At 46.6% G+C, this 27,576-nt stretch overlaps 1 protein-coding gene across 1 annotated transcript in view; it reads right to left on the reverse strand.

Annotated features, from left to right (window-relative positions):
- The window catches only part of ankrd67 (ankyrin repeat domain 67), a 62,792-nt gene extending 36,779 nt beyond the window's left edge, over nucleotides 1-26,013 (reverse strand). Inside the window, exon 1 of the mRNA XM_070884071.1 lies at nucleotides 25,786-26,013. Coding sequence (XP_070740172.1) covers nucleotides 25,786-26,013 — 228 coding nt within the window. The remainder of the gene's footprint in view (nucleotides 1-25,785) is intronic.
- Nucleotides 26,014-27,576: the final 1,563 nt, after the last annotated feature.

The raw sequence follows: 27,576 nt of genomic DNA on the forward strand, positions 1-27,576 counted from the left end.
GTGCGGACGAGATCTGTATGCCAGGCGACCCTGCAGCGTGGGACCTTGCCTTGTTTCATGATTTGCACTGCTCTCTCCACCTGGCCGTTGGAGGCCGGCTTGAATGGTGCCGTCATGACGTGATTTATGCTATGGTCAATTATAGAGTCTTGGAATTCTGCGCTGGTGAAGCACGGACCATTGTCACTGACCAATATGTCAGGGATTCCGTGCATTGCAAGCATGGTTGCGAGGCTCTCCACAGTGGTGGAGGTTGTGCTCGAGTTTAAAATGGTGCATTCGATCCGCTTTGAAAATGCATCTACAACTACGAGGAACATTTTGCCCATGAATGGGCCCGCATAGTCTACGTGCACTCGCGACCACGGTTGGTAGGCCAGGGCCAGGGGCTCAGTGGCGCCTCGCTGGGGGCATTGCTGAGTTGGGCACAAATGGTGCACCTTCGGACGCAGAGCTCCAAGTCCGCGTCAATACCAGGCCACCAGACGTGGGATCTGGCTATGGCCTTCATGAGAACGATCCCCGGGTGCTCGCGGTGGAGCTCCCGGACAAATGCCTCTCTGCCTCGCAGAGGCATGACTACTCGGCTGCCCCACATCAGGCAGTCTGCTTGTAGTGATAGCTCATGCATGCGCCTGTGAAAGGGTTTTAATTCCTCGGGGCAGGCATCGCGAGCCTCTGCCCAGTCACCGGTTAGGACACATCTTTTTACTAAGGATAACGTGGGGTCGCTGGCTGTCCAGGCTCTGATTTGGCGAACCGTCATGGGCGAACCTGTGGACTCAAAGGCATTGATTGCCATGACTATCTCACAGTCCTGTTCGTCAGACCCTTCCGTGGTCGCCAGGGGAGCCTGCTGAGCGCGATGGCACAGTTGTCTGTGCCTGGTCTGTGCCTTATGGTATCGTCGTAGGACGCCAGCACGAGTGCCCACCGTTGAATTCGCGCCGAGGCGTTGGCGTTTATTGCCTTGCTCTCGGATAGGAGGGATGTGAGGGGCTTGTGGTCGGTTTCTAACGTGAACTTGGTCCCGAAAAGGTATTGGTGCATCTTTTTGACACCATACACGCACGCGAGCGCCTCCTTCTCTACCATTCCGTACCCGCGCTTCGCCCGCGAATGTGACCTGGAGGCATAAGCTATGGATTGTAATTTGCCCGCACTATTGACATGTTGCAAAACGCACCCGACCCCAGACGCTGACGCATCGCATGTGAGAACTAGCTTTTTACCTGGGTCAAAGAAAGTCAAAACACTGTTGGAACACAGAAGGTTGCGTGCCTTATTGAAGGCGCGTTCCTGGGTGTCCCCCCAAAACCAATCGCACCCCTTCCTGAGTAGCACGTGGAGAGGCTCCAGCAGCGTGCTTAAGTTCTGCATAATGTTCCCAAAGTAATTGAGTAGCCCGAGAAAGGCGCACAGTTCTGAGACATTCCGGGGCCTGGGTGCCAGGCGAATTGCTTCTGTTTTGGACTCTGTTGGGCGGATTCCATCAGCGGCAATCCTTCTGCCCAAAAATTCAACCTCGGGTGCAAGAAACAGGCACTTGGATTTCTTGACTCGTCGGCCTACCCAATCCAACTGCTTTAGTACTTCCTCCAAATTATGGAGATGGGAGTCGGTGTCCCTGCCCATGATAAGTATGTCGTCTTGAAATACAACCATCCCCGGGATGGACTTGAGCAGACTCTCCATGTTGCGCTGGAATATGGCAGCTGCCGACCTGATGCCGAATGGACATCGATTGTACATGAAAAGGCCTCGATATGTGTTGATGGTGGTGAGTAGCTTGGATTCCTCGGTCAATTCTTGCATCATATACGCAGATGTGAGGTCTAATTTTGAGAAAAGTTTACCTCCAGCCAATGTGGCAAATAAGTCCTCCGCTCTGGGCAGCGGGTACTGATCCTGTAGGGAGACTCTGTTTATGGTAGATTTGTAGTCCCCACAGATTCGTACGGATCCATCAGGCTTCATGACTGGGACGATGGGACTTGCCCAGTCGCTAAATTCCACAGATGATATAATGCCTTCCTGCAGAAGCCTGTCTAGTTCGTGTTCAATCTTTTCCCTCATCATATAGGGTACAGCTCTGGCCTTGTGATGGACTGGTCTAGCATCCTGTGTGATGTAGATTTTGACTTTGGCCCCTTTGAAAGTGCTCACACCTGGCTGAAAGAGATGTTCAAATCGCTTTATAACTGTTGAGCAGGAGGTCCATTCCTCTAATGACATGGCATGGACATCATCCCATTTCCAGTTTAGTTTTGCCAGCCAGCTTCTCCCCAGCAGTGCTGGAGGGTCTCCGGGGACAATCCACAGGGGAAGTCAGTTCACTGTTCCTTTGTGTGTGACAGAGAGCATGGCGCTGCCGAGGACTGGTACGATTTCTTTGGTATAGGTCCTTAGTTTGGTGTCGACCCTTGTGAGTTTTGGTCTGTCTCTTTTATATGGCCACAGTTGTTCAAATTGTTGAGCGCCCATAGAAACATAGAAAATAGGTGCAGGAGCAGGCCATTCAGCCCTTCTAGCCTGCACCGCCATTCAATGAGTTCATGGCTGAACATGAAACTTCAGTACCCACTTCCTGCTTTCTCACCATACCCCTTGATCCCCCGAGTAGTAAGGACTTCATCTAACTCCCTTTTGAATATATTTAGTGAATTGGCCTCAACTACTTTCTGTGGTAGAGAATTCCACAAGTTCACCACTCTCTGGGTGAAGAAGTTTCTCCTCATCTCGGTCCTAAATGGCTTACCCCTTATCCTTAGACTGTGACCCCTGGTTCTGGACTTCCCCAACATTGGGAACATTCTTCCTGCATCCAACCTGTCCAAACCCGTCAGAATTTTAAACGTTTCTATGAGATCCCCTCTCACTCTTCTGAACTCCAGTGAATACAAGCCCAGTTGATCCAGTCTTTCTTGATAGGTCAGTCCCACCATCCCGGGAATCAGTCTGGTGAATCTTCGCTGCACTCCCTCAATAGCAAGAATGTCCTTCCTCAAGTTAGGAGACCAAAACTGTACACAATACTCACCAAGGCCCTATACAACTGTAGCAACACCTCCCTGCCCCTGTACTCAAATCCCCTCGCTATGAAGGCCAACATGCCATTTGCTTTCTTAACCGCCTGCTGTACCTGCATGCCAACCTTCAATGACTGATGTACCATGACACCCAGGTCTCGCTGCACCTTCCCCCTTCCTAATCTGTCACCATTCAGATAATAGTCTATCTCTCTGCTTTTACCACCAAAGTGGATAACCTCACATTTATCCACATTATACTTCATCTGCCACACATTTGCCCACTCACCTAACCTATCCAAGTCACTCTGCAGCCTCATAGCATCCTCCTCGCAGCTCACACTGCCACCCAACTTAGTGTCATCCGCAAATTTGGAGATACTACATTTAATCCCCTCGTCTAAATCATTAATGTACAATGTAAACAGCTGGGGCCCCAGCACAGAACCTTGCGGTACCCCACTAGTCACTGCCTGCCATTCTGAAAAGTACCCATTTACTCCAACACTTTGCTTCCTGTCTGACAACCAGTTCTCAATCCACGTCAGCACACTACCCTCAATTCCATGTGCTTTAACTTTGCACATTAATCTCCTGTGTGGGACCTTGTCGAAAGCCTTCTGAAAGTCCAAATATACCACATCAACTGGTTCTCCTTTGTCCACTTTACTGGAAACATCCTCAAAAAATTCCAGAAGATTTGTCAAGCATGATCTCCCTTTCACAAATCCATGCTGACTTGGACCTATCATGTCACCATTTTCCAAATGCGCTGCTATGACATCCTTAATAATTGATTCCATCATTTTACCCACTACTGAGGTCAGGCTGACCGGTCTATAATTCCCTGCTTTCTCTCTCCCTCCTTTTTAAAAAGTGGGGTTACATTGGCTACCCTCCACTCGATAGGAACTGATCCAGAGTCAATGGAATGTTGGAAAATGACTGTCAATGCATCCGCTATTTCCAAGGCCACCTCCTTAAGTACTCTGGGATGCAGTCCATCAGGCCCTGGGGATTTATCGGCCTTCAATCCCATCAATTTCCCCAACACAATTTCCCGACTAATAAAGATTTCCCTCAGTTCCTCCTCCTTACTAGACCCTCTGACCCCTTTTATATCCGGAAGGTTGTTTGTGTCCTCCTTAGTGAATACTGAACCAAAGTACTTGTTCAATTGGTCTGCCATTTCTTTGTTCCTCGTTATGATTTCCCCTGATTCTGACTGCAGGGGACCTATGTTTGTCTTTACTAACTTTTTTCTCTTTACATACCGATAGAAACTTTTGCAATCCGCCTTAACGTTCCCTGCAAGCTTCATTTTCCCTGCCCTAATCAAACCCTTTGTCCTCCTCTGCTGAGTTCTAAATTTCTCCCAGTCCCCAGGTTCGCTGCTATTTCTGGCCAATTTGTATGCCACTTCCTTGGCTTTAATACTATCCCTGATTTCCCTAGATAGCCACGGTTGAGCCACCTTCCCTTTTTTATTTTTACGCCAGACAGGAATGTACAATTGTTGTAATTCATCCATGCGGTCTCTAAATATCTGCCATTGCCCATCCATGAGAGATTGACTCGCTCCCGTATCCAGCTCTATGTTGACAGATATCCCGTTGAGTAGGTCCCTCATCATTATAGGAGGCGTCCTGTTGTAGGAGCAGCGGCCATTGATCGTGTTGACCCGCTGTACATCGGTGTCCCGGGTACTGTCCCCACCATCTTCTGGTCCGCTTTCCAACCCATCTGATTCGTATACCAGCCGAGCTGCCGTTTGTTTGCACATGCGGGCCAAATGCCCTGTATGTTCACAATTTCTGCAAACAGCCTGCTGAAATCGACATCCCCTTGACGAGTGCCCACCCCCACACCTCCAGCACAGACCTGTTCCATTGTTCAAAGAGTTCCCAAAGAATGAGCTGCGTCTGGCTGATCTCGCTTGAGCTTCTCTCAGTTTGTAGTTGATTGCTCGCATTGCGGGTTGATGAGGTGTGAACGGCCGTTCCTGTGGCCCTTGATGGCCTCTGCCTGCTGTCGAGAGCCTGTTCTCCTGGTTTTGTCTGTGTGTGGGGGTAGCAGCTTGATGGCTTCTGCCTGCTGTCGAGAGCCTGTTCTCCCAGTTTTGTCTGTGTGTTGGGGTAGCAGCTTGTTTAGTGCTGTGAACTTCTTCTTCCGATATTTCGTTAGTTGTCGTACCTGCATTGTAAATCAACCTCGTTTCTTCTTCCCCTGCCAAGAATGTCTGTGCAAACAGTGCTGCTGCCTCTAAGGTCAGGTTCTTGGTCTCTATGAGCTTTCGGAATATGCCTGTGTAGCCTATTCCTTTAATGAAAAAGTCTCTCAGCATTTCTCTCCTCAATTCATCGGAGAACTCACATAAACTAGCCAACCTCCGAAGTTCCGCCACGATGTCAGGTATGCTCTGGCCCACACAGCGTCTGTAGTTGTAGAACCTGTGGCTGGCCATGTGTAGGCTGCTCGCTGGCTTCAAGTGGCCTCTTACCAGTGTGCTCAATTCTTCAAACAACTTGCTTGCTGGTTTCTCGGGTGCCAACAGATCCTTCATTAAAGCGTATGTTTTCGAGCCACAGCTGGTCAAGAGATGGGCTCTTCTCTTATCTGCCTTATCGTCGCCTAACCAGTCTTTGGTTGCAAAGCTTTGCTGGAGCCTTTCTATAAAGTCCTCCCAATTGTCTCCCTCATTGTACTTTTCATCTGATCCATTGTTCGCCATTCTGTGGATTCTGTAATCCCATAACCCGTCGCCACTGCAAAGTCCTGTCCCCTCAGTACAGATTCATATGAGGCATATAGTGAAGTCAAGGTCACTCTGGACCTGCACCTTTTATTTCACAGCTCTGGAATGCTGCACTTGCCTGAGACCTGGTGGTAAGGTATGCTGGTGGTTACAGGTCATATCTTATTACAGTCATGTATAGCATGTTAGGATACAGTTATATATAATAATGTAAGATACATGACACAAACCAATTATTGAGCCCTGCCAGCAGCGGTAATTATGAAGACCTGCAAAAAAGGTAAGTTAAAGTTTTTATTTTTTAATTATTTTTCAGCGATTTAGTAGGTAAGGGTTTTGTGAATGTTTTGTGAAAGATTTTTGAATGTTTTTTTGCAATTTTACACCCCCCCCTATCCACCCCTCCAAGGTCTCTTTCACAGTGCTACCGGCCCCGGACTAAAGTTGCCGAAACTCGCCACGAATCCTCATGCAACGCTAACTTTACCGATGCGTAAAGTTCAAAATTTAGGCCTAAAAAAGGTAGTGCAGCGAAAACGGTAATTTTGGCGTAAAACTATCGTTTTCGCAGACAACCGAAAATCTAGCCCAATTTGCCTTTGAAAAAACTAAACATTTTTCCAAATTCTTTCTGTGGAAAAATATTTTAAAAATTTCAAATCATGATATCAGTTTTCTCCATTTCCCTAAGCCAGCTTCTAATAATTGCTTTGGAAAGTTCAATTGTATATTTTTTAAGATATGTATTTTCCCCATAATTATGGTTTGTTTTCTCTTCATTCATAATGAACCATTCCTTCACCAAGCAGATTGGCTCAGTGGCAGGAAGCAAAGGGTAATGGTCACGGGTGTTTTTGTGAGTGGAAGGCTGATTCCAGTGGGGTTTGAAGGAATGCAAAATTCACAAGAAACCTCCCCCCCCCTGTGTTTGGGCTCATTCAAAAGGAAATTTAATTTGGAGCTATCTACCGAAAAGTTTGGAACTCTAAAGTGCTTATGGAAGAAACTACGAACTTTAATAGAATTTGGGACTTTACAAGACAAACTCAAGCCTGTGGGTGGACCTACGAAATTAGCAAGAGACAGTCTAATTAAGTGAAGCTACCTGGGTGTGAGAACTGAGTTAACCTGTCTGGAAGAATGAGTATTCAAAAATCCTTCCCCCACAAAAGACATTAACATCACAAAATCACCCAGAGGTAGCTACCCATCAACATGGGTCTGGATAACCATTTCAGCATATACATCACAAAGAGGCCCAATCCAGCCTGTATGCGAAAGACTAAGCACAAAAGGATATTGCAATTACCAAACTAATATTTCCATCAGGAAACAGTTTTCGAACATCAACCCACCCAAGACATGTCAACTTTTAATGAGCCCAACAAAATATTACAAAGAAGAACCAAGCCTGCCAAAATTATACAAAGAATTTTGAACAGATTTGGCGGCAAGATTAGAACACTGAAATCGTATAACTGACCCCTGTTTTCAACAGAGGTTAGGTGGTTGCTACTGATAGACTAGTACCATAGTACGTTGTGTCATTAAGACAAGGAGAGAAATCAACGTGACAGTTATAAACTAACCTCTCCAGCCTCCAAGTCCTGAAGTCCTGGAGGAAGGAAGAATATCACCATCGCAGCAGCGACCGACCACAATCAAAGTGGTATCAAGGGAAAACACAACCGCGATCTACTATTAACTATCAAAAGGATTGGTAAGCATAAGTCCCTGGAGTCTAACCTAGCTAGAACTCGGTGTTGAGAGGTGGGAGGTATAATTTTACTGTAACCCCCTTTGAATGTGTAGTGTATGGTTCTTTATGAGAGTGATTTGTGATTTTAAGTTTGACCTTGTACTTTTCCTTGTATTGTTCTTTATTAGAGTGATTGTAAGTTTGGCCTTGTATTTTACTTACTAGAGTAATAAGCCTGTATTACTTTGACTGTAATAAAAACAAAGTTATTTGCATCAAACCAGTGTCCTTTGCACTTTTGTCACCCCCCCCCCCCAAATAAATCCAGAGTACAGAACCCAAGGGAGTGGGAGCGATTCGAAACCGCTCAAGTTGGTCAGAAGGGAACCTGACTCCCTCATAGAGACCACCCCACTTATAGGTTCCACAAGGCTCAGTACTAGGTCTCTTGCTTTTTGTGGTATATATCAATAATTTAGACATTGATGAAAGGGGCATGATTAAGAAGTTTGCAGATGATACGACAATTGGCCGTGTGTTTGATAGTGAGGAAGATAGCTGTAGACTTCAGGAAGGTATCAATAGACTGGTCAGGTGGGTAGAAAAGTAGCAAATGGAATTCAATCTGGAGAAGTGTTAGGTAATGCAGGATAGATGCAGAGAGGATGTTTCCCCTCATGGGGGAATCTAGAACTAGGGGGCATTGTTTCAGAATAAGGGGTCACCATTTTAAAATGGAAATGAGGTAGAATTTTTTCTTTCAGAGGGTCATAAATCATAGGAATTCTCTACCCCAGAGAGCTCTGGAGGCTGGGTTATTGAATATATTTAAGGTGGAGATAGATTGATTCTTGAACAATAAGGGAGTGAAGGCTTATGGGGAGCGGGCAGGGAGGTGGAATTGAGGCCACGATCAGATCAACCATAATATTGAATAGCAGAGCAGGCTCGAGGGGCCAAATGGCTTACTCCTGCTCCTATTTCTTATGTTCTTATGTAATGAAATAGAGACCTCCACCTAGTGGACTTCTGATATACTGCAACTACTGAAGTATAAGTTTCTGTATTGGAGCCAGCTTTCAGAGTGTGTTTGTTGGTGATGTCATAAGGATATATCACATTGGCGATGAGGATGATGTAATTGGCATCATGGAGACATGGCTCCAGGATGACCAATGCTGGGAACTCAACATCCAGGGGTATTCAACATTTAGGAAGGATAGACAGAAAGGAAAAGGAGGTGGGGTGGCGTTGCTGGTTAAAGAGGAAATTAATGCACTAGTAAGGAAGGAAATTAGCTTGATGGTGTGGAATCTGTATGGGTGGAGTTACAGAGCTATGGAATACCAAAGAGCAGAAAACGCTAGTGGGAGTTGTGTACAGACCACCAAAAGGTAGTAATGAGGATGGGGACAGCATCAAACAAGAAATTAGGGATGCATGCAATAAAGGTACAGCAGTTATCATGGGCGACTTTAATCTACATATTGACTGGGCTAACCAAACTGGTAGCAATGTGGTGGAGGAGAATTTCCTGGAGTGTATTAGGGATGTGTATTAGGGATGGTTTTCTGGACCAATATGTCGAGGAACCAACTAGAGGGCTGGCCATCTTAGACTGGGTGATGTGTAATGAGAAAGGACTAATTAACAATCTTGTTGTGCGAGGCCCCTTGGGGAAGAGTGACCATAATATGGTAGAATTCTTTATTAAGATGGAGAGTGACACAGTTAATTCAGAGACTAGGGTCCTGAATTTGGGGAAAGGTAACTTCGATGGTATGAGACGTGAATTGGCTAGAATAGACTGGCGAGTGATATTTAAAGGGTTGACGGTGGATAGGCAATGGCAAACATTTAAAGATCACATGGATAAACTTCAACAATTGTACATCACTGTCTGGAGTCAAAATAAAACGGGGAAGATGGCTCAACCGTGGCTAACAAGGGAAATTAAGGATAGTGTTAAATCCAAGGAAGAGGCATATAAATTGGTCAGAAAAAGCAGCAAACCTGAGGACTGGGAGAATTGTGTAATACAGCAGAGGAGGACAAAGGGTTTAATTAGGAGGGGGAAAATAGAGTATGAGGGGAAGCTTGCTGGGAACATAAAAACTGACTGCAAAAGCTTCTATAGATATGTGAAGAGAAAAAGATTAGTGAAGACAAACGTAGGTCCCTTGCAGTCAGATTCAGGTGAATTTATAATGGGGAACAAAGAAATGGCAGACCAGTTAAACAAATACTTTGGTTGTGTTTTCATGAAGGAAGACACAAATAACCTTCCGGAATACTAGGGGACTGAGGGTCTAGTGAGAAGGAGGAACTGAAGGATATCCTTGTAAAGCAGGAAATTATGTTCGGGAAATTGATGGGATTGAAGGCCGATAAATCTCCGGGGTCTGATAGTCTGCATCCCAGAATACTTAAGGAAGTGGCCATAGAAATATTGGATACATTGATGATCATTTTCCAACATTCTATCAACTCTGGATCAATTCCTATGGACTGGAAGGTAATGTAACACCACTGTTTAAAGAAGGAGGGAGAGAGAAAATGGGTAATTATAGACCGGTTAGCCTGACATCAGTAGTGGGGAAAATGTTGGAATCAATTATTAAAATGAAATAGCAGCACATTTGGAAAGCAGTGACAGGATCGGTCCAAGTCAGCATGGATTTATGAAAGGGAAATCATGCTTGACAAATCTTCTGGAATTTTTTGAGAATGTAACTAGTAGAGTGGATAAGGGAGAACCAGTGGATGTGGTTTATTTGGACTTTCAAAAGGCTTTTGACAAGGTCCCACACAAGAGATTGGTGTGCAAAATCAAAGCACATGGTATTGGGGGTAATGTACTGATGTGGATAGAGAACTGGTTGGCAGACAGGAAGCAGAGAGTTGGGATTAATGGGGGCTTTTCAGAATGGCAGGCAGTGACTAATGGAGTACCGCAGGGCTTAGTGCTGGGACCCCAGCTCTTTACAATATACATTAATGATTTAGATGAAGGAATTGAGTGTAATATCTCCAAGTTTGCAGATGACACTAAACTGGGTGGCGGTGTGAGCTGTGAGGAGGATGCTAAGAGGCTGCAGGGTGACTTGGACAGGTTAGGTGAGTGGCCAAATGCATGGCAGATGCAGTATAATGTGGATAAATGTGAGGTTATCCACTTTGGGGACAAATACACGAAGGCAGAATATTATCTGAATGGCGGCAGTTTAGGAAAGGGGAGGTGCAACAAGACCTGGGTGTCATGGTTCATCAGTCATTGAAAGTTGGCATGCAGGTACAGCAGGTGGTGAAGAAGGCAAATGGTATGTTGGCCTTCATAGCTAGGGGATTTGAATATAAGAGCAGGGAGGTCTTACTGCAGTTGTACAGGGCCTTGGTGAGGCCTCACCTGGAATATTGTGTTCAGTTTTGGTTTCCTAATCTGAGGAAGGACGTTCTTGCTATTGAGGGAGTGCAGCGAAGGTTTACCAGACTGATTCCCGGGATGGTGGGGCTGACATATGAGGAGAGACTGGATCAACTGGGCCTTTATACACTGGAGTTTAGAAGGATGAAAGGGGATCTATAGAAACTTATAAGATTCTGACAGGACTGGACAGGTTAGATGTGGGAAGAATGTTCCCGATGTTGGGGAAGTCCAGAACCAGGGTACACAGTCTTAGGATAAGGGGTAGGCCATTTAGGACTGAGATGAGGAGAAACTTCTTCACTCAGAGAGTTGTTAACCTGTGGAATTCCCTGCTGCAGAGAGTTGTTGATGCCAGTTCATTGGATATATTCAAGAGGGAGTTAGATATGGCCCTTATGGCTAAAGGGATCAAGGGGTATGGAGAGAAAGCAGGAAAGGGGTACTGAGGGAATGATCAGCCATGATCTTATTGAATGGTGGCGCAGGCTCGAAGGGCCGAATGGCCTACTCCTGTACCTACTTTCTATGTTTCCATGTTACTAGGATAGGATTTCTGGAATCTTAGCTGAAGGTTTTGATGGTGGATGTTCCTGCCAACCAACAGAGAGACGTTGAGAGGTTCTTTGTTTTGCAGAACAGTTAAAAGAAAATCCAAGGTAAATTAGAAGCACACTTGGCCGAACTGTCAACATTACCAGAGTCCAGATGGCCATGCCTCTGGGAATAATAGGGCGCTTGGATGAGTTCCATCCCGACCGAGAGACTTTCAGAGCGTATGTGGAGAGGCTAGAAATGTTTTTCACCGCGAATAGTATCGTCGAAGACCCCGGTGATGAAAACCATAACTGGGTGGTTTTAGAAAGAAAATGGGCTATTTGCATGACTGAAGCAGACCCCGAAGTGTATGAAACTCTGAAAAATGTGCTTATTCCCGTAAAGCTGAAGGACACGCCACTGATGGAGATTTAGCACTTCAGACCTGAGCCACTAGAAATTGCTGAAAGTTATCGTTTTGGAATATGAGATCAATTACATAACGAGGGTATGAGAGTACATTGTAGCTTTAAAAAGTTATCCAGTCACCATCATTTCGGAAACTTTCAGCACCAAGAATTGCGTGGTCGCTTTGTTTGTGGGTTGAAAAATGAAGCAATTAGAAGAAAATTGTTGACAACCCCAAACTTGAATTTTGATTTAGCTTGCTATAGAAACATAGAAACATAGAAATTTACAGCGCAGAAGGAGGCCATTTTGGCCCATCGTGTCCGCGTTAGCTGACAAAGAGCCGCACGACGCTTGGGCAGCAGCCCTAAAGGTTACATATAAGCCTATGAACAATGACGGAAAGGCAAAGAGCACCCAGCCCAACCAGTCCACCTCACCCCAACTGCAACACACCTTATACTGAAACATTCTACACTCCACCCCAACCGGAGCCGTATGATCTCCTGGGAGAGGTAAAAACCAGATAAAAACCCAGGCCAATTTAGGGAGAAAAAATCTGGGAAAATTCCTCTCCGACCCATCCAGATGATCAAAACTAGTCCAGGGGATCATCCTGGCGGTATTCTATTCCCTGCAGTACTTACCATTATATCTGCTCTGTCCAACAAAAGGTCATCCAGTCTAATCCCAATTACCAGCTCTAGGTCCGTAACCCTTCAGGTCATTGCACTTTAAGTGCTCATCCAACCATCTCTTAAAAGTGGTGAGGGTTTCTGCATCCAGCACTTTTCCAGGCAGCGAGTTCCAGATCCCCACAACCTATGACAATGGATATGGCCGACCAATACTCCCGAGAATTCCACCCCATTTCCAGCCATCAGACAGCTGAGGTGAATCACCTGCAGTTTAAAAGTAAAAGGCAGTTGGGCCCCAAGGCCTCAGCAATTGGCCAAGGTGATGGTGCATTGAAGTCATGCTATCGGTACATGAGACAACGCATTGCTCAAAGTTGTCCATATGTGAAGGCAGAGTGTTTCTACTGCAATAAAACTGGGCACCTTGTGAAGGCATGCCAACTGAAGAGTAAACCAACTTTCAATGCTAGAAGTAGAAATCGCCAGACATTACATAGCATTGAAGAGAAGCAACAGGACAAGGAGGTCATCAGGAGCACGAGGGTATCTAACAGCGATTTGCGATGTATCATCATCCAAGTAGACATTGCAGGAACCAGGATACCCATGGAAATCGACACTGGTGCATCCATGAGGGTAGTACAAGAATCGCTATATCTTAACAAGTTGAGTGAGTTTCGACTGGAGAAATCGAAGATAGAGCTGCGAGGTCACTCAGGAGGGCAAATCCCTGTTGTAGGACGTATCACCATACCGGTGAAATACAAGGATCTGTTTCAGAGTTTGCATCTTATAGTAGTGGCAGGAGACAAGCCTGCCTTGATAGGTAGAAATAGGTTGGGATCACTGAAGCGGATTAGAATGAGATTTTTCATGTGGAAACAAAATTTGCATCAAAAGATGATGTCGTCAAGTAGTATCCAAAGGTGTTCCACAAAACAGGCAGACCGATCCAAAACTTCAAGGCAAGTGTCAGTGTGCAGAAGGACACAAGACCAGTTTACTGCAAACCACATCCCATATCATACGCACTCAAGGAGAAAGTTGTGCAAGAATTCAAAAGATTACAAACTGGGAACATTATCTCTAAGGTAGATCTAAGTAATTGGGCTACACGCATTGTTGTTGCACCAAAGTCAAATGGTAATACTAATGCTATATCCAGGTTGCCATCCTCATCACAAGTTACACCCAATAGGGAAGAAGTGTTCTACATACATTGATGAGCTGACAGTCACAGCTGAAGAGATTGGTAGAGCAACCAAATGTGACCCAGTTATGTCAAAGGTATATGATTACATAGCAAATAGCTGGCCAAACCAGGTGTCAGAGAAAGATATTCAGCCATACTTTGTTTGTAGGAATGAATTATCAGTGGATAAAGATGTATCATCTGGGGTGCAACATTAGTTATCCCAAATAAGTTCAGTTCCAAATTGTTAGGAAATCTTCATGACCAACACTTGGGAATGTGCTTGACCAAGAGTTTTGCACGCAGTTACTTATGGTGTCCAAATTTGGATAAAGATATAGAGTACATCGTTAGCCAGTGTACAACATGTCAATCGGTAAGCAAGAAACCACCATCAGTAACATTACAGCCATGGCAATGGCCTCCCAGAGTGTGGCAAAGGTTACATGTAGATTTTGCTGAGCTAGAAGGACAACAATTATTCATAATGATTTGAAGTGGGTAGATGTGTTTCCGATTCAGAAAATAGCAACAAGTAAAACACTAGACAGTTTGCAAAGATTGTTTTCTTTATATGGCCTCCCAGAAAAAATTATGTCTGATAATGGGCTGGAATTTTGTTCAGAAGAATTTGCACAGATCATGAGCAGAAATGGTGTGAAACATACCAAAGTTCCACCATATACAGCGAGAATGGGTCTGAGCGGCAGGAATAAAAGGAGCTAGCTGTTGGGAGCGAAGAGAGGGCCAAAATTAAAGTGTGATGTTACAGCCAAGCAGGTAAGTAATTGGCTGGTTGGTTGGTGAGTATGTCTCTATTTCTCTTTTTACCTTGGGCAATGGTGTAAGTTAAGAGCCGCAACTAAAAACTAAAAATAGATAAGTAATATTTCTCATCTAAAAAAGCCTCATTAATTAAATCAGCTGATTGCTGAGTAGCTGCAGGGTGTGTTTTGCTAAGTTTTAGAGTTTATTTCTGCTCGATAGTTCCGTGTCTATTAGCTAGAGGCATGGCAGTTCTGTGTAGTGCACATCCTGTGATATGTGGGAAGTCCTGAATGCTTTTCGCTGCCTGGACGACCACATGTGCAGGTGTCTCCAGCTCAGCAACTCGAGCTTCGTGTTTCGGAGCTTGAGCGGCAGCTGGAGTCACTCACATCCGCGAGACTGAGAATTTCATGAATAGCACATTTCAGGAGGTGGTCACTCCGCAGCTTAAGAGTATGCAGGCAGAGAGGAAGTGGGTGACCATCAGACAGAAGAGGAGTACCAAGCAGGTAGTGCAGGAATCCCATGAGTCCATCTCGCTCTCCAACCAGTATTCTGTTCCGAGTACAGGTGAGTGCAATGGTGCCTCTGGGGAGTGCAGCCAGAGCCAAGCCCACGGCACCACGAGTGGCTCAGCTGCCTGGGGGCGGGCAGGGGGGGGGGGTGTGGTGTGGCGGTGGCAGGGGAAGGAAGAAGAATGGAAGAGCAATAGTAGTAGAGGATTCAATAGTCAGGGGAGCAGACAGGCATTTCTGTGGCTGCAGACGTGACTCCCGGATGGTATGTTGCCTCCCTGGTGCCAGGGTCAAGGATGTCATCGAGCAGCTACAAGACATTCTGGGGGGAGAGGGAGAACAGCCAGAGGTCGTTGTCCATATCGGTACCAATGACATAGGTAGAAAGAGGGATGAGGTCCTGCAGGCAGAGTTTCGGGAGCTAGGAGAGAGACTAAAAAGCAGGACCTCAAAGGTAGTAATCTCTGGGTTACTGCCAGTGCTACATACTAATGAGTACATTAATAGGAGGATAGAGAAGATGAATACGTGGCTAGAGAGATGGTGCAGGCGGGAGGGCTTTAGATTCCTGAGGCATTGGGACCATTTCTGGGGGACGTTGGACCAATATAAGCCGGACGGGTTGCACCTCAACAGAGCCGGGACCAGCAGCCTCGCAGGAGGTTTTGCTAGTACTGTTGGGGAGGGTTTTTAACTAGTTTGGCAGGGGGATGGGAACTGGAGAATAAATTCAGTTGGAAGCAAGCAAAGCTGGAATTGGGCAGCAGAGTAGTAGAAGTAGAAAGTGAATTTGGAAGACAGAGGAAACAAGGGCTGGAAAATAGAAAACAGGGGAGTTTGGCAATACTAAATGGTATATACTTCAATGCAAGGAGTATAGGAAATAAGGCAGATGAGCTGAGAGCACAGATTGACACTTAGAGTACGATAGTATAGCTATTACTCAGACATGGCTGAAAGAAGGGCAGGTATGGCAGCTCAACATTCCTGGTTACAGGGTATTTAGATGGGATAGAAAGGGGGGTAAGATAGGAGGGTGGGTTGCAATATTGATTAATGAAATAATTACAGCTGTGAGAAGGGATGATATGTTAGACGGGTTATCAAACGATGCCATATGGGTTGAATTAAAGAACAGAAAAGGGGTGATCACACTATTGGGAGTGTACGATAGACCCCCAAGTAGTCAGAGGGAGATAGAAAAACAAATATATGGGTAAATTGCTGCAAAGTGCAAAAGCTATAGAGCTGTAATAGTGGGGGATTTCAATTACCCTAATATTAACTGGGAAAATGTATTGTGAATGGTACAGAGGGTGCGGAATTCCTAAAATGCATTCAGGAGAACGTTTTTAGCCAGTATGTAACAAGCCCAACAAGGAAGGGGGCGGTTTTGGACTTGGTTTTGGGGAATGAAGAGGGGCAGGTGGAAGGGGTATCAGTAGGAGAGCACTTAGGTGCTAGTGATCATAATTCAGTAAGATTTAGGGTAGTTATGGAAAAGGACAAGGGAGGACCAGGAATAAAAGTTCTCAATTGGGGTAAAACCAATTTTGCTGAGCTGAGATGGTATTTGGTCAAAGTGTCAGAGCAGTGGGAGGCATTCAAGGAGGAGATCCTGAGGGTACAGAGCAAGTGTGTTCCCTTAAAGAAAAGGTGGGGCTAACAAATCTAGAACCCCTTGGATGTCAAGGGACATACAGGGTAAGATAAAGAAAAAAAGGGAAGCTTATGACAGATACCAAGAACTCAACACGGCAGAAACTCTAGAGGAGTATAAGAAGTGCAGGGGTGAAATTAAAAAAGGTATCAGGAAAGCAAAGAGAGAGCATGAAAGAATGTTGGCAAGTAAATTCAGGGAAAACCCAAATACATTAAGAGTAAGAGGATAACTCGAGAAAGTGTGGGGCCTATTAGAAACCACAAAGAAAATCTGTGTGTGGAAGCAGAAGATGTGGGTAGGATTCTTAATGAATACTTTGCATCCATTTTCACAAAAGAGAGGGGCGATGCAGATTTTGTAATGAGGGAGGAGGAGTGTGAAATGTTAGACAAGATAAACATAATGAGAAAGGAAGTATTAAGGGGCTTAGCAGCTTTAAAAGTGGATAAATCCCCAGGCCAGGATGAAATGTATCCCCGGCTGTTAAGAGAAGCAATAGAGGAAATAGCAGAGGCTCTGACCATCATTTTGCAATCCTCTTGAGCTACAGATGTGGTGCCAGAGGACTGGAGGACTGCTAATTATGTACCTTTGTTTAGAAAGGGAGTAAGGGATAGACCGAGTAATTATAGGCCCGTCAGCCTAAGCTTGGTGGTGGGGAAATTATTGGAAAAAATCCTGAGGGACAGAATAAATCTTCATTTGGAAAGACATGGATTAATCAAGGACAATCAGCATGGATTAGTCAAGGGAAGGTCGTGTCTGACTAACGATTGAATTTTTCGAGGAGGTAAACAGGAGGATCGATGAGGGCAGTGCATATGATGTAGTGAATATGGATTTTAGCAAAGCTTTTGATAAGGTCCCACATGGCAGGCTGGTCACGAAAGTAATAACCCATGGAATCGAGGGCTAAGTGGGAAGTTGGATCCAAAATTGGCTTGGAGGCAGGAAGCAAAGGGTAATGGTTGATGGGTGTTTTTGTGATTGGAAGGCGGTATCCAGTGGGGTTCCGTAGGGCTCCGTGCTGGGTCCCTTGCTTTTTGTAGTATATATCAATGACTTTGATTTAAATGTTGAGGGTATGATTAAGAAGTTTGCAGATGGCACTAAAGCAGGCAGTGTGGTTGATAATGAAGAAGAAAGCTGCGGACTGCAGGAAGATATCAATGTACTGATCAGGTGGGCAGAACAGTGGCAAATGAAATTCAATCTGGATAAGTGTGAGATAATGTATTTGGGGAGGGCTAACAAGGCAAGGGAGACAAGAGCTGCCAGATCCACTGCGTGAGGTGCTCTCAGTGCATGACGTGCTCTCAGACGGGGCACAGGAGATCATTGTTAATCTTAACTCTATTTTCAATTTGTGTTGGTAATTTTAGTGGTTTAAGCAACTGAATTTCCAGATCCCTTTGTTTCTTTTGACAATTTTGTTTCTTACCAGTCGGACTGGACTAAAATTTGAGCGCCCAAGCAGCCCCGACCCAAGAGTCAAGAGGCCCTGACCCGAGCGGCCTCGACCTCGGAGTCCGAGAGGCCCTGACCTCACTGAGTCCAAGAGACCCCAACCCAAGCGGCCCCGACCCCGGAGTCCGAGAGGCCCCGACCCCGGAGTCCGAGAGGCCCTGACCTCGGTGAGTCCAAGAGGCCCCGACCCCGGAGTCCGAGCGGCCCCGACCCCGGAGTCCGAGCAGCCCCGACCCCGGAGTCTGAGAGGCCCCGACCCCGGAGTCTGAGAGGCCCTGACCTCGGTGAGTCCAAGAGGCCCCGACCCCGGAGTCCGAGCGGCCCTGACCCCGGAGTCCGAGAGGCCCCGACCCCGGAGTCCGAGAGGCCTCGACCCCGGAGTCTGAGAGGCCCCGACTCCGGAGTCCGAGCGGCCCCGACCCCGGAGTCTGAGAGGCCCTGACCCCGGAGTCCGAGAGGCCCCAACTCCGGAGTCCGAGCGGCCCCGACCCCGGAGTCCGAGAGGCCCTGACCCCGGAGTCCGAGAGGCCCTGACTCGGTGAGTCCAAGAGGCCCCGACCCCGGAGTCCAAACGGCCCCGACCCCGGAGTCCGAGAGGCCTTGACCCCGGAGTCCGAGAGGCCCCGACCCCGGAGTCCGAGAGGCCCCGACCCCGGAGTCTGAGCGGCCCCGACCCCGGAGTCCGAACGGCCCCGACCCCGGAGTCCGAGAGGCCTTGACCTCGTTGAGTCTGAGAGGCCCCGATCCCGGTGAGTCTGAGAGGCCAGAGAGTTCTGTGAGTTCGGGAGACCAGGAGTCTGAGGAGGAGGAGGGCCAGAGGTAGGCAAGGAGTTCACTTCTGGTGAGAAGCTCACAGCTCTCAGCCGGGCAGGTAAGTGGTTGGCTGTTTGTTCGGTAAGTATCTCTCTCTTTTTCTTTTTAGTTAGATTTTAGTTCGATATGTCTAATTAGAGAGATGGCAGGGCAGCTCAGTCCTCTGGAGTGCATGTCCTGCGGCATGTGGAAAGTACTGGATGCTTCGCGCAGCCTAGACAACCATGTGTGCAGGAGGTGTCTCCAGCTTCAACTACTCGAGCTCCGCGTTTCGGATCTTGAGCGGCGGCTGGAGTTAATATAGTGCATCTGCGAGGCTGAGAGCTACGTTGATAGCACGTTTCAGGAGGTGGTCACTCCACAGCTTAAAAGCATGCAGGTAGAAGGGAAGTGGGTAACCACCAGATGGAGTAAGAACGCTAGGCAGGTAGTACAGGAGTCATGGGGGATGAGTCCATCTCCCTTTCCAACCGATATTCTCTTCTGAGCACTGGTGAGGGCGATGGTGCCTCTCAGGAGTGCAGCCAGAGCTAAGTCCAAGGAACCACGGGTGGCCCAACTGCACAGGGGGGAGGGATGAAGAATAAAAGAGCTGTAGTGGTAGGGGATTCAATAGTTAGGGGAATAGAGTGGCGTTTCTGCAGCCATAGATGTGACTCCAGGATGGTATGGTGCCTCCTTGGTGCCAGGGTCAAGGATGTCACAGAGCGGATGTCGGGCATTCTGGGGGGAGAAGGTAAACAGCAAGAGGTTGTGGTCCATATCGGGACCAATGACATAGGTAAAAAGAGGGATGAGGTCCTGCAGGCAGAATTCAGGGAGCTAGGAAGAAAATTAAAGGGTAGGACCTCAAAGATAGTAATCTCTGGGTTACTACCGGTGCTACGTGCTAATGAGTATAAGAATAGAAGGATAAAGAGGATGAACAGGTGGCTGGAGAGTTGGTGTAGGAGGGAGGGCTTCAAATTCCTGAGACATTGGGATCTGTACAAACTGGGACCTCAACAGTGCCGGCACCAATATCTTTGTGGGGAGTTTTGCTAGTGCTGTTGGGGAGAGTTTAAACTAGCTTGGCAGGGGGATGGGAACCTGAGAACAAATTCAATAGGGAAGGAGGTAAAGCTAAAATTGGATAGCAAGAATTTAGAAAGTGAATCTGTAAGGCAGAGGAAACAAGGGTTAGTAAGTAGTAATCAAGTAGGTCTTCCTTGTGCTAAATGGTATTTAATGCAAGGAGTATAGCGAATAAGGCGGATGAGCTAAGAGCACAGGTAGACACTTGGGAGTATGACATTATAGCCCTTACAGAGACATGGCTGAAAGAGGGGCAGGTTTGGCAGCTCAATATTCCTGGTTACAGGATTTTTAGACAAGACAGTCAGGGGGTAAAAAGGTGGGGTGGTCACGGTATTGATTAAAGAATCCATTACAGCTGTGAGGAGGGATGATATGTTCTAGTGATCATCAAATGAAGCCATGTGGGTCGAATTGAAAAATAAAAAAAGGCCTATCACACTGCTGGGCATGTATTATAGACCCCCCAACAGTGGGAGGGAGATAGAGGAGCAAATATGTAGGTAAATTTCTGTGACATCCAAAAACCATAGGGCAGTAATAGTAGGGGATGTTAACTATCCTAGTAGTGATTGGGACAAATATAGTGCAAAGGGTATAGAGGGTGTGGAATTCTTAAAATGCATTCAAGTGAACTTTTTTAGTCAGTATGTAACAAGCTCAACACGAGAGGGGGTGGTTATGGATTTAGTTTTGGGGAATGAAGCTGGGCAGGTGGAAGGGGTATTAGTGGGAGAGCACTTGAGTGCCAGTGACCGTAATTCAGTCAGATTCAAGTTAGTTATGGTTAAGGACAAGGATAGACCAGGAATAAAAGTCCCAAATTGGGGAAAAGCTAACTTTGCTAAGTTCAGGAGTGATTTGGCCATAGTGGACTGGAAACAGCTACTTGTGGGTAAATCAGTGTCGGAACAGTGGGAGGTATTCAAGGAAGAGATCCGGAGGGCCCAGACCAAACCTGTGCCCTTAAAGAAAAAGCGTGGGAATAACAATTCTAGAGCCCCCTGGATGTCTAAGGACTTACATAGAAACATAGAAAATAGGTGCAGGAGTAGGCCATTCGGCCCTTCTAGCCTGCACCGCCATTCAATGAGTTCATGGCTGAACATTCAACTTCAGTACCCCATTCCTGCTTTCTCGCCATACCCCTTGATCCCCCTAGCAGTAAGGACCTCATCTAACTCCTTTTTGAATACAGGGGAGGATAAAGAAAAAAAAGAGAAGCTTATGTCATATACCAACAGCTAAATCCTATAGAATCTTTGGAGGAATATAAAAAGTTCAAAAGTAAAATTAAAAAAGATATTAGGAATGCTAAGAGAGAGCATGAAAAATTCTTGGCAAGTAAAATTAAGGAAACCCCAAAGATGTTCTATAAATATATAAAGAGCAAGAGGATAACTAAAGAAAGGGTAGGGACTATTCAAGACCATGAGGGTAATCTTTGTTGGTGTTGGTATGGTTCTGAATGAATACTTTGCATCTGTTTTCACAAAGGAAAGGGGCAATGCAGATACTGTTATCGAGGAGTGTGATATTCTGGATGAAATAAACATAGTGAGAGAGGAGGTATTAAGGGGTTTAGCAGCTTTGAAAATAGATAAGTCCCCAGGCCTGGATGAAATGCATCCCAGGCTGTTGAGTGAAGTAAAAGAAGAAATAGCAGAAGCCTTGACCATCATTTTCCAGTCCTCTTTGGATTCAGGCATGGTGTCGGAGGACTGGAGGACTGCTAATGTGGTACCCTTGTTTAAGAAGGGAGAAAGAGATCGTGTTAAGTATCAAATAACACCACAAGGCTAAGTATGGTGAGCTAGTTCAGGCATGACCTTACTCCAGTTTATTTATTCTCAAAGTGAGGATTCAACATGGCTGCCAACATTATATACACACCTTGCACGTGTCTGCCAGTGACCATTAGGACTCCGACAGTCGCACCCTCTGGTGGCAGGTAAAACCCAGTTAACATACATAACATCATTCCCCCCACAGACATTGGTATAGGTTGTATTTACAAGTTGAGATGGTCCGGGGCCTTCCGCTTCCTAGTTGATCTTCTCAGTTCGAACCCAAGCTTGGGTGAGTTAGTTGGATAGTAGGACCTATTACTGCATTGCTGAGCAGTCGGTCTGACAGGACTGTCGGTGATGGTAGATTCGTCTTTGTGAATGACACAAGGGTCAACTGATGGTTGGATGTGTGTTGGTTGATCGATGATGATGTCATCTTCAACTTGTTCTGGGTTGTCTGTGAATTGCAGTTTGGTTTGGTCGATGTGCCTCTTGCATGTTTGGCCATTTAACAATTTAATTACACCCTGTTCCCCTCCTTGGTCAAAACCGTGCCAGCAACCCACTTTGGACCATGACCATAATTCAGGACAAACACAGGGTCATGAACAGCAATGTCACATGATACCGCCGCGCGATCGTGGCACCATTGCTGCCGTTGCCTTCTGGTTTCGACAGGATCATCAAGATCCGGGTGTACAAGGGAGAGCCTGGTTTTGAGGCCTCTCTTTATTAACAGCTCGGCAGGAGGGATCCCGGTGAGTGAGTGGGGTCTCGTCCGGTAACTGAGCAGAATGCAGGACAAGCGGGTCAGTAGGGAGCCGTGAGTCATGGGTTTTAGGCTCTGCTTAATGGTTTGGACAGCCCGCTCCGCTTGACCGTTAGACGCGGGTTTGAAAGGGGCAGACCTAACATGCTTGATGCCATTACGGGTCATAAACTCGTGGAACTCCGAACTGGTGAAACACGGTCCGTTGTCACTGACAAGGATGTCAGGCAGGCCATGGGTGGCGAACATGGCCCGGAGGCTTTCAATAGTGGCTGTGGACGTGCTGGATGACATGATTATGCATTCAATCCATTTGGAGTAAGCGCCCACTACCACTAAAAACATTTTGCTGAGAAAGGGTCCGGTAAAGTCTATGTGGATCATTGACCACGGTTTGGATGGCCATGACCACAGACTCAGCGGAGCCTCCACAGGTGCGTTACTCAGTTGCATGCAAGTGTTGCACTGATGCATGCATGACTCCAAGTCCGATTCAATGCCGGGCCACCAAACGTGAGACCTGGCAATGGCCTTCATCATGTCAATGCCTGGGTGGGTACTGTGTAAATCTCGCACAACAGTTTCCCTGCCTTTTTTTGGCATAACAGACAATCAGACTGAATAGACAATTCATCTTTGCGGCAGCTATAAGGCTTAATTTCATCCTGCATTTCCCTGGGAATGGCGGACCAATTTCCATTTAGGACACACCTTTTTACGTTTGACAGTACAGGATCCTGGCTGGTCCAGGTCCTAATTTGGCGAGCCGTGACGGGTGACCCCTCGCTCTCGAAGGCATCCATGACCAGCAGCAAGTCTGTGGGCTGCGGCATTTCCACCCCGGTTGTGGGCAATGGGAGCCGTCTAAGTGCATCAGCACAATTTTCAGTGCCTGGTCTGTGGCGGATGACATAATCATAAGCGGATAATGTCAGTGCCCATCTTTGAATGCGGGATGAGGCATTGGTGTTTATATCGTTGCTCTCAGAAAACAATGAAATGAGTGGGTTGTGGTCTGTTTCAAGCTCAAACCGAAGCTCAAACAGGTATTGGTGCATTTTCTTAACCCCATATACGCATGCTAAAGCCTCTTTCTCTACCATACTATAGGCTCTTTCAGTCTTAGACAGACTTCTGGATGTGTGTGCAACTGGTTGCAGTTTGCCTGATACATTGGCTTGCTGGAGCACACAACCGACCCCATATGATGAGGCGTCACAGGCCAGCACTAACCGCTTACATGGGTCATAGTGTACCAGTAATTTATTGGAACATAGCAGGTTCCTGGCCTTCTCAAAGGCTCTGTCTTGAGATTTGCCCCAAAACCCAGTCGTTACCCTTTCTCAGCAACATGTGCAAGGGCTCTAGCAATGAGCTCAAACTAAGTAGAAAGTTACCGAAATAGTTGAGAAGACCCAGGAACGAACGCAGCTCCGTCACAATCTGGGGTCTGGGTGCATTCTTGATGGCCTCTGTCTTCGAGTCTGAAGGCCTGATGGATCTGCTGCAATCTTTCTCTCCAGGAATTCGAATTCTGGTGCCATGAAAACGCACTTGGAGCATTTTAGCCTGAGCCCCACTCTGTCTAGACGACGTAGAACCTCTACCAGGTTGTGCAGGTGTTCAGTGCTGTCGCAACCGGTGATCAGGATGTCATCTTTGAACATGACAGTTCTTAGGACGGATTTCAGCAAACTCTCCATGTTTCTCTGAAATATGGCTGCCACCGAGCAAATTCCGAAAGGGCATCTGTGGTATATAAACAGTCCTTTGTGCGTGTTGATGCACGTCAGTTTTTTCAAAGATTTGACTAGCTTCTGTGTCATGTAAGCGGAGGTCAGATCCAATTTGGTGAACGACTTCCCCCCCGCTAGCATTGCAAACAGGTCGTCAGCCTTGGGTAACGGGTACTGATCCTGTATCGAGACTCGGTTGATCGTTACCTTGTAGTCGCCGCAGATCCTGACTGTGCCATCACTTTTCAACATCGGGACAATTGGACTGGCTCATTCGCTGAACTCGACTGATGATATGATTCCTTCCCCTTGAAGTCTGTCCAGTTCGATCTCGACCTTCTCCCTCATCATGTACGGAACCGCCCGAGTCTTGTGATGGACGGGTCTTGCATCCAGGCCTAGATGATTCTGCACCTTGGCTCCCGTGAAGTTGCCGATGCCTGGTTCGAACAACGAGGGAAACTTGCTCAGTGCTTGAGCGCTAGAAGCATCATCCACTGATGATAAGGCTTTAATATCCAGTTCCATTTAATTTTCTCAAGCCAACTCCTGCCGAACAGCGTTGGGCCATTGCCAGGAACGATCCACAATGATAAATCATGCACAGCTCCATCGTACGATATCTTTACTGCCGCGCTGCCAATGACTGGTATGAGCTCTTTGGTGTAGGTATGCAGCTTCGCATTGATTGGGCTCAGTTTGGGTCTTTTTGCCTTAGTGTCCCACAGCTTTTCGAAAGCCCTCTGGCTCATTATTGACTTACTCGCACCCGTGTCCAATTCCATGGATACTGGAACCCCATTAAATTTAACTTCCAGCATTATCGAAGGACTTTTGGTAAAAGAACGGACCCCATACACTTCATCGTCTTGTACCTTGGGTTGAGTTGCCTGTGCTGCTTGATCCATGCTGGATCGATCATCCTCAGCCATGTGGTATGCCGCAGCACGCTTGCTCGGTTGCGGACACATTCGCTGAAGGTGTCCCATTGTTGCACAACCTTTGCACACATATTGCTTGAATCGGCATTGATGGGCCTGATGATAGCCCCCACAATGCCAATAAGGCGAGATTTGATTCACCCCCGATGGTGGACTTTGAGCAGTTACAGGTCGCACGAACGCGGACGAGGAGGCCCTGCCATGTGCAGCTCTGCCTGCTGATGATATTATTTTATGCACAGTACTTGCCGGTGAGTTTCGATGCTGGGAAGATATATGTTTTGAGTTTTCGTCCGTGGACATGCACACCTGGGAGATGGTGATGGCCCTGCTCAGGTCTAGAGATTCAGCAGCCAGCAGTTTTCGAAGGATGACCTCGTGGCCAATGCCAAGCACGAAAATGTCCCGCAGCATTTCCTCCAACGCAGCTCCAAAGTTGCACGGCCCAGCGAGACGTCTCAGGTCAGCGACAAGTTCTGCCACGTCCTGGCATTCGGAGCAATTGTGCGTATAGAAACAATACCTCGCCATGATGATGCTTTCCTTCAGTTTAAAGTAGTTCCTAACCAGCGTACACGATTCATCGTGAGTCTTATCCATTGGTCGAGTCGGTGAGAGTAGATTCTTGATAAGGCCATAAATTTTTGATCCACAAACGGTGTGGAGAACCGCCCTGCGCTTAATTGCGTTATCGGTTCCTTCCAATCCGTTGGCTACGAAGTACTGGTCGAGGCGATCAGTAAAATCCTCCCAGTGTTCCCCTTCCATGAATCTCTCCAAAATTCCAACAGACATGGTTGCATGAATGTTTGTATTTTTAACTTGTCGCCAATTGCTAAGTATCGAATAACTCCACGAGGCTAAGTACGGTGAGGTAGTTCGGGCATGACCTGACTCCAGTTTATTTATTCTCAAAGTGAGGAGTCAACATGGCTACCAACATTATATACACACCTTTCATGTGTCTGCCAGTGACCATTAGGACTCCGACAGTCCCGCCCTCCGGTGGCAGGTAAAGCCCAGTTAACATACATAACAGATAGGCTGTGTAATTACAGGCCTGTTAGCCTAACCTCAGTGGTGACAAAATTATTGGAAGAAATCCTGAAAGACAGGATAAATCTACATTTGGAAAGGCAAGGATTAATTACGGGCAGTCAGCACAGATTTGTTGAGGGAAGATCGTGTTTGACTAACCTGATTGAATTTTTTGAGGTGGTAACCAGGAGGGTTGATGAGAGTAGTGCGTACGAGGTAGTGTTAAAAGACTTCAGCAAAGCTTTTGATAAGGTCCCACATGGCAGACTGGTCATGAAGGTTAAAGCCCATGGGATGCAGGGCAAAGTGGCAAGTTGGATCCAAAATTGGCTTAGAGGTAGGAAGGAAAGGATAATGGTTGATGGATGTTTTTGTGACTGGAAGGATGTTTCCAGTGGGATTACGCAGGGCTCAGTACTGGGTCCCTTGCTTTTTGTGATATACATCAATGATCTACAATAGAATATAGGGAGTATGATAAAGAAGTTTGCAAATGACACTAAAATTGGCTGTGTGGTTGATAATGAAGAGGAAAGTCATGGACTGCAGGAGGCTACCAATCTACTGGTCACAGTGACAAATGGAATTTAATTCGGAGAAGTGTGAGTTAATGCACTTGGGGAGGGCTAATAAGGAAAGGATATACACATTAAACGGTAGGCTACTTAAAAGTATAGATGAACAAGGGGACCTTGGAGTGTTTGTCCACAGATCCCTGAAGGTAGCAGGCAAGGTGGATAAGGTGATTAAGAAGGAATACGGAATGCTTGCCTTTGTTGACCAAGGCATAGAATACAAGAGCAGGGAGGTTATGCTTAACTCTGGTTAGGCCACAGCTGGAGTACTGCATGCAATTCTGGTCGCCATATTATAGGAAGGACATGATTGCACTGGAGAGGGTGCAGCGGAGGTTTACTAGGATGCTACCTGGAATGGAGAATTTTAGCTATGAGGATAGATTGGAACAGAGAAGGCTGAGAGGAGACCTCATTGAGGTGTATTAAATTTTGAGGGGCCTGGATATAGTGGATAGCAAGGGCCTATTTCCCTTGGTGGAGGGGTCAATTATGAGGGGGCATAGTTTTAAGGTGGTTGGTGGAAAGTTCAGAGGGAATTTGAGGGGAGGCTTCTTCACGCAGAGGGTTGTGGGGGTCTGGAACTCATTGCCTGGAAGGGTGGTGGATGCAGAAACCACCAGAATTTCAATTTTGAGGGTAAAAGTGTATAGAACTGATCGCCTGGCGAAAAAAATCGGCGTTGCACACTCATTCTCGGCGGTTTCTCGGCAGGTAAGTGGAAAGTTAGCCAAATGGGCAGTCG

The sequence above is a fragment of the Pristiophorus japonicus genome, chromosome 6 (genome assembly GCF_044704955.1).
Source record: "Pristiophorus japonicus isolate sPriJap1 chromosome 6, sPriJap1.hap1, whole genome shotgun sequence".
In the NCBI taxonomy this organism is placed as follows: Eukaryota; Metazoa; Chordata; class Chondrichthyes; family Pristiophoridae; genus Pristiophorus; species Pristiophorus japonicus.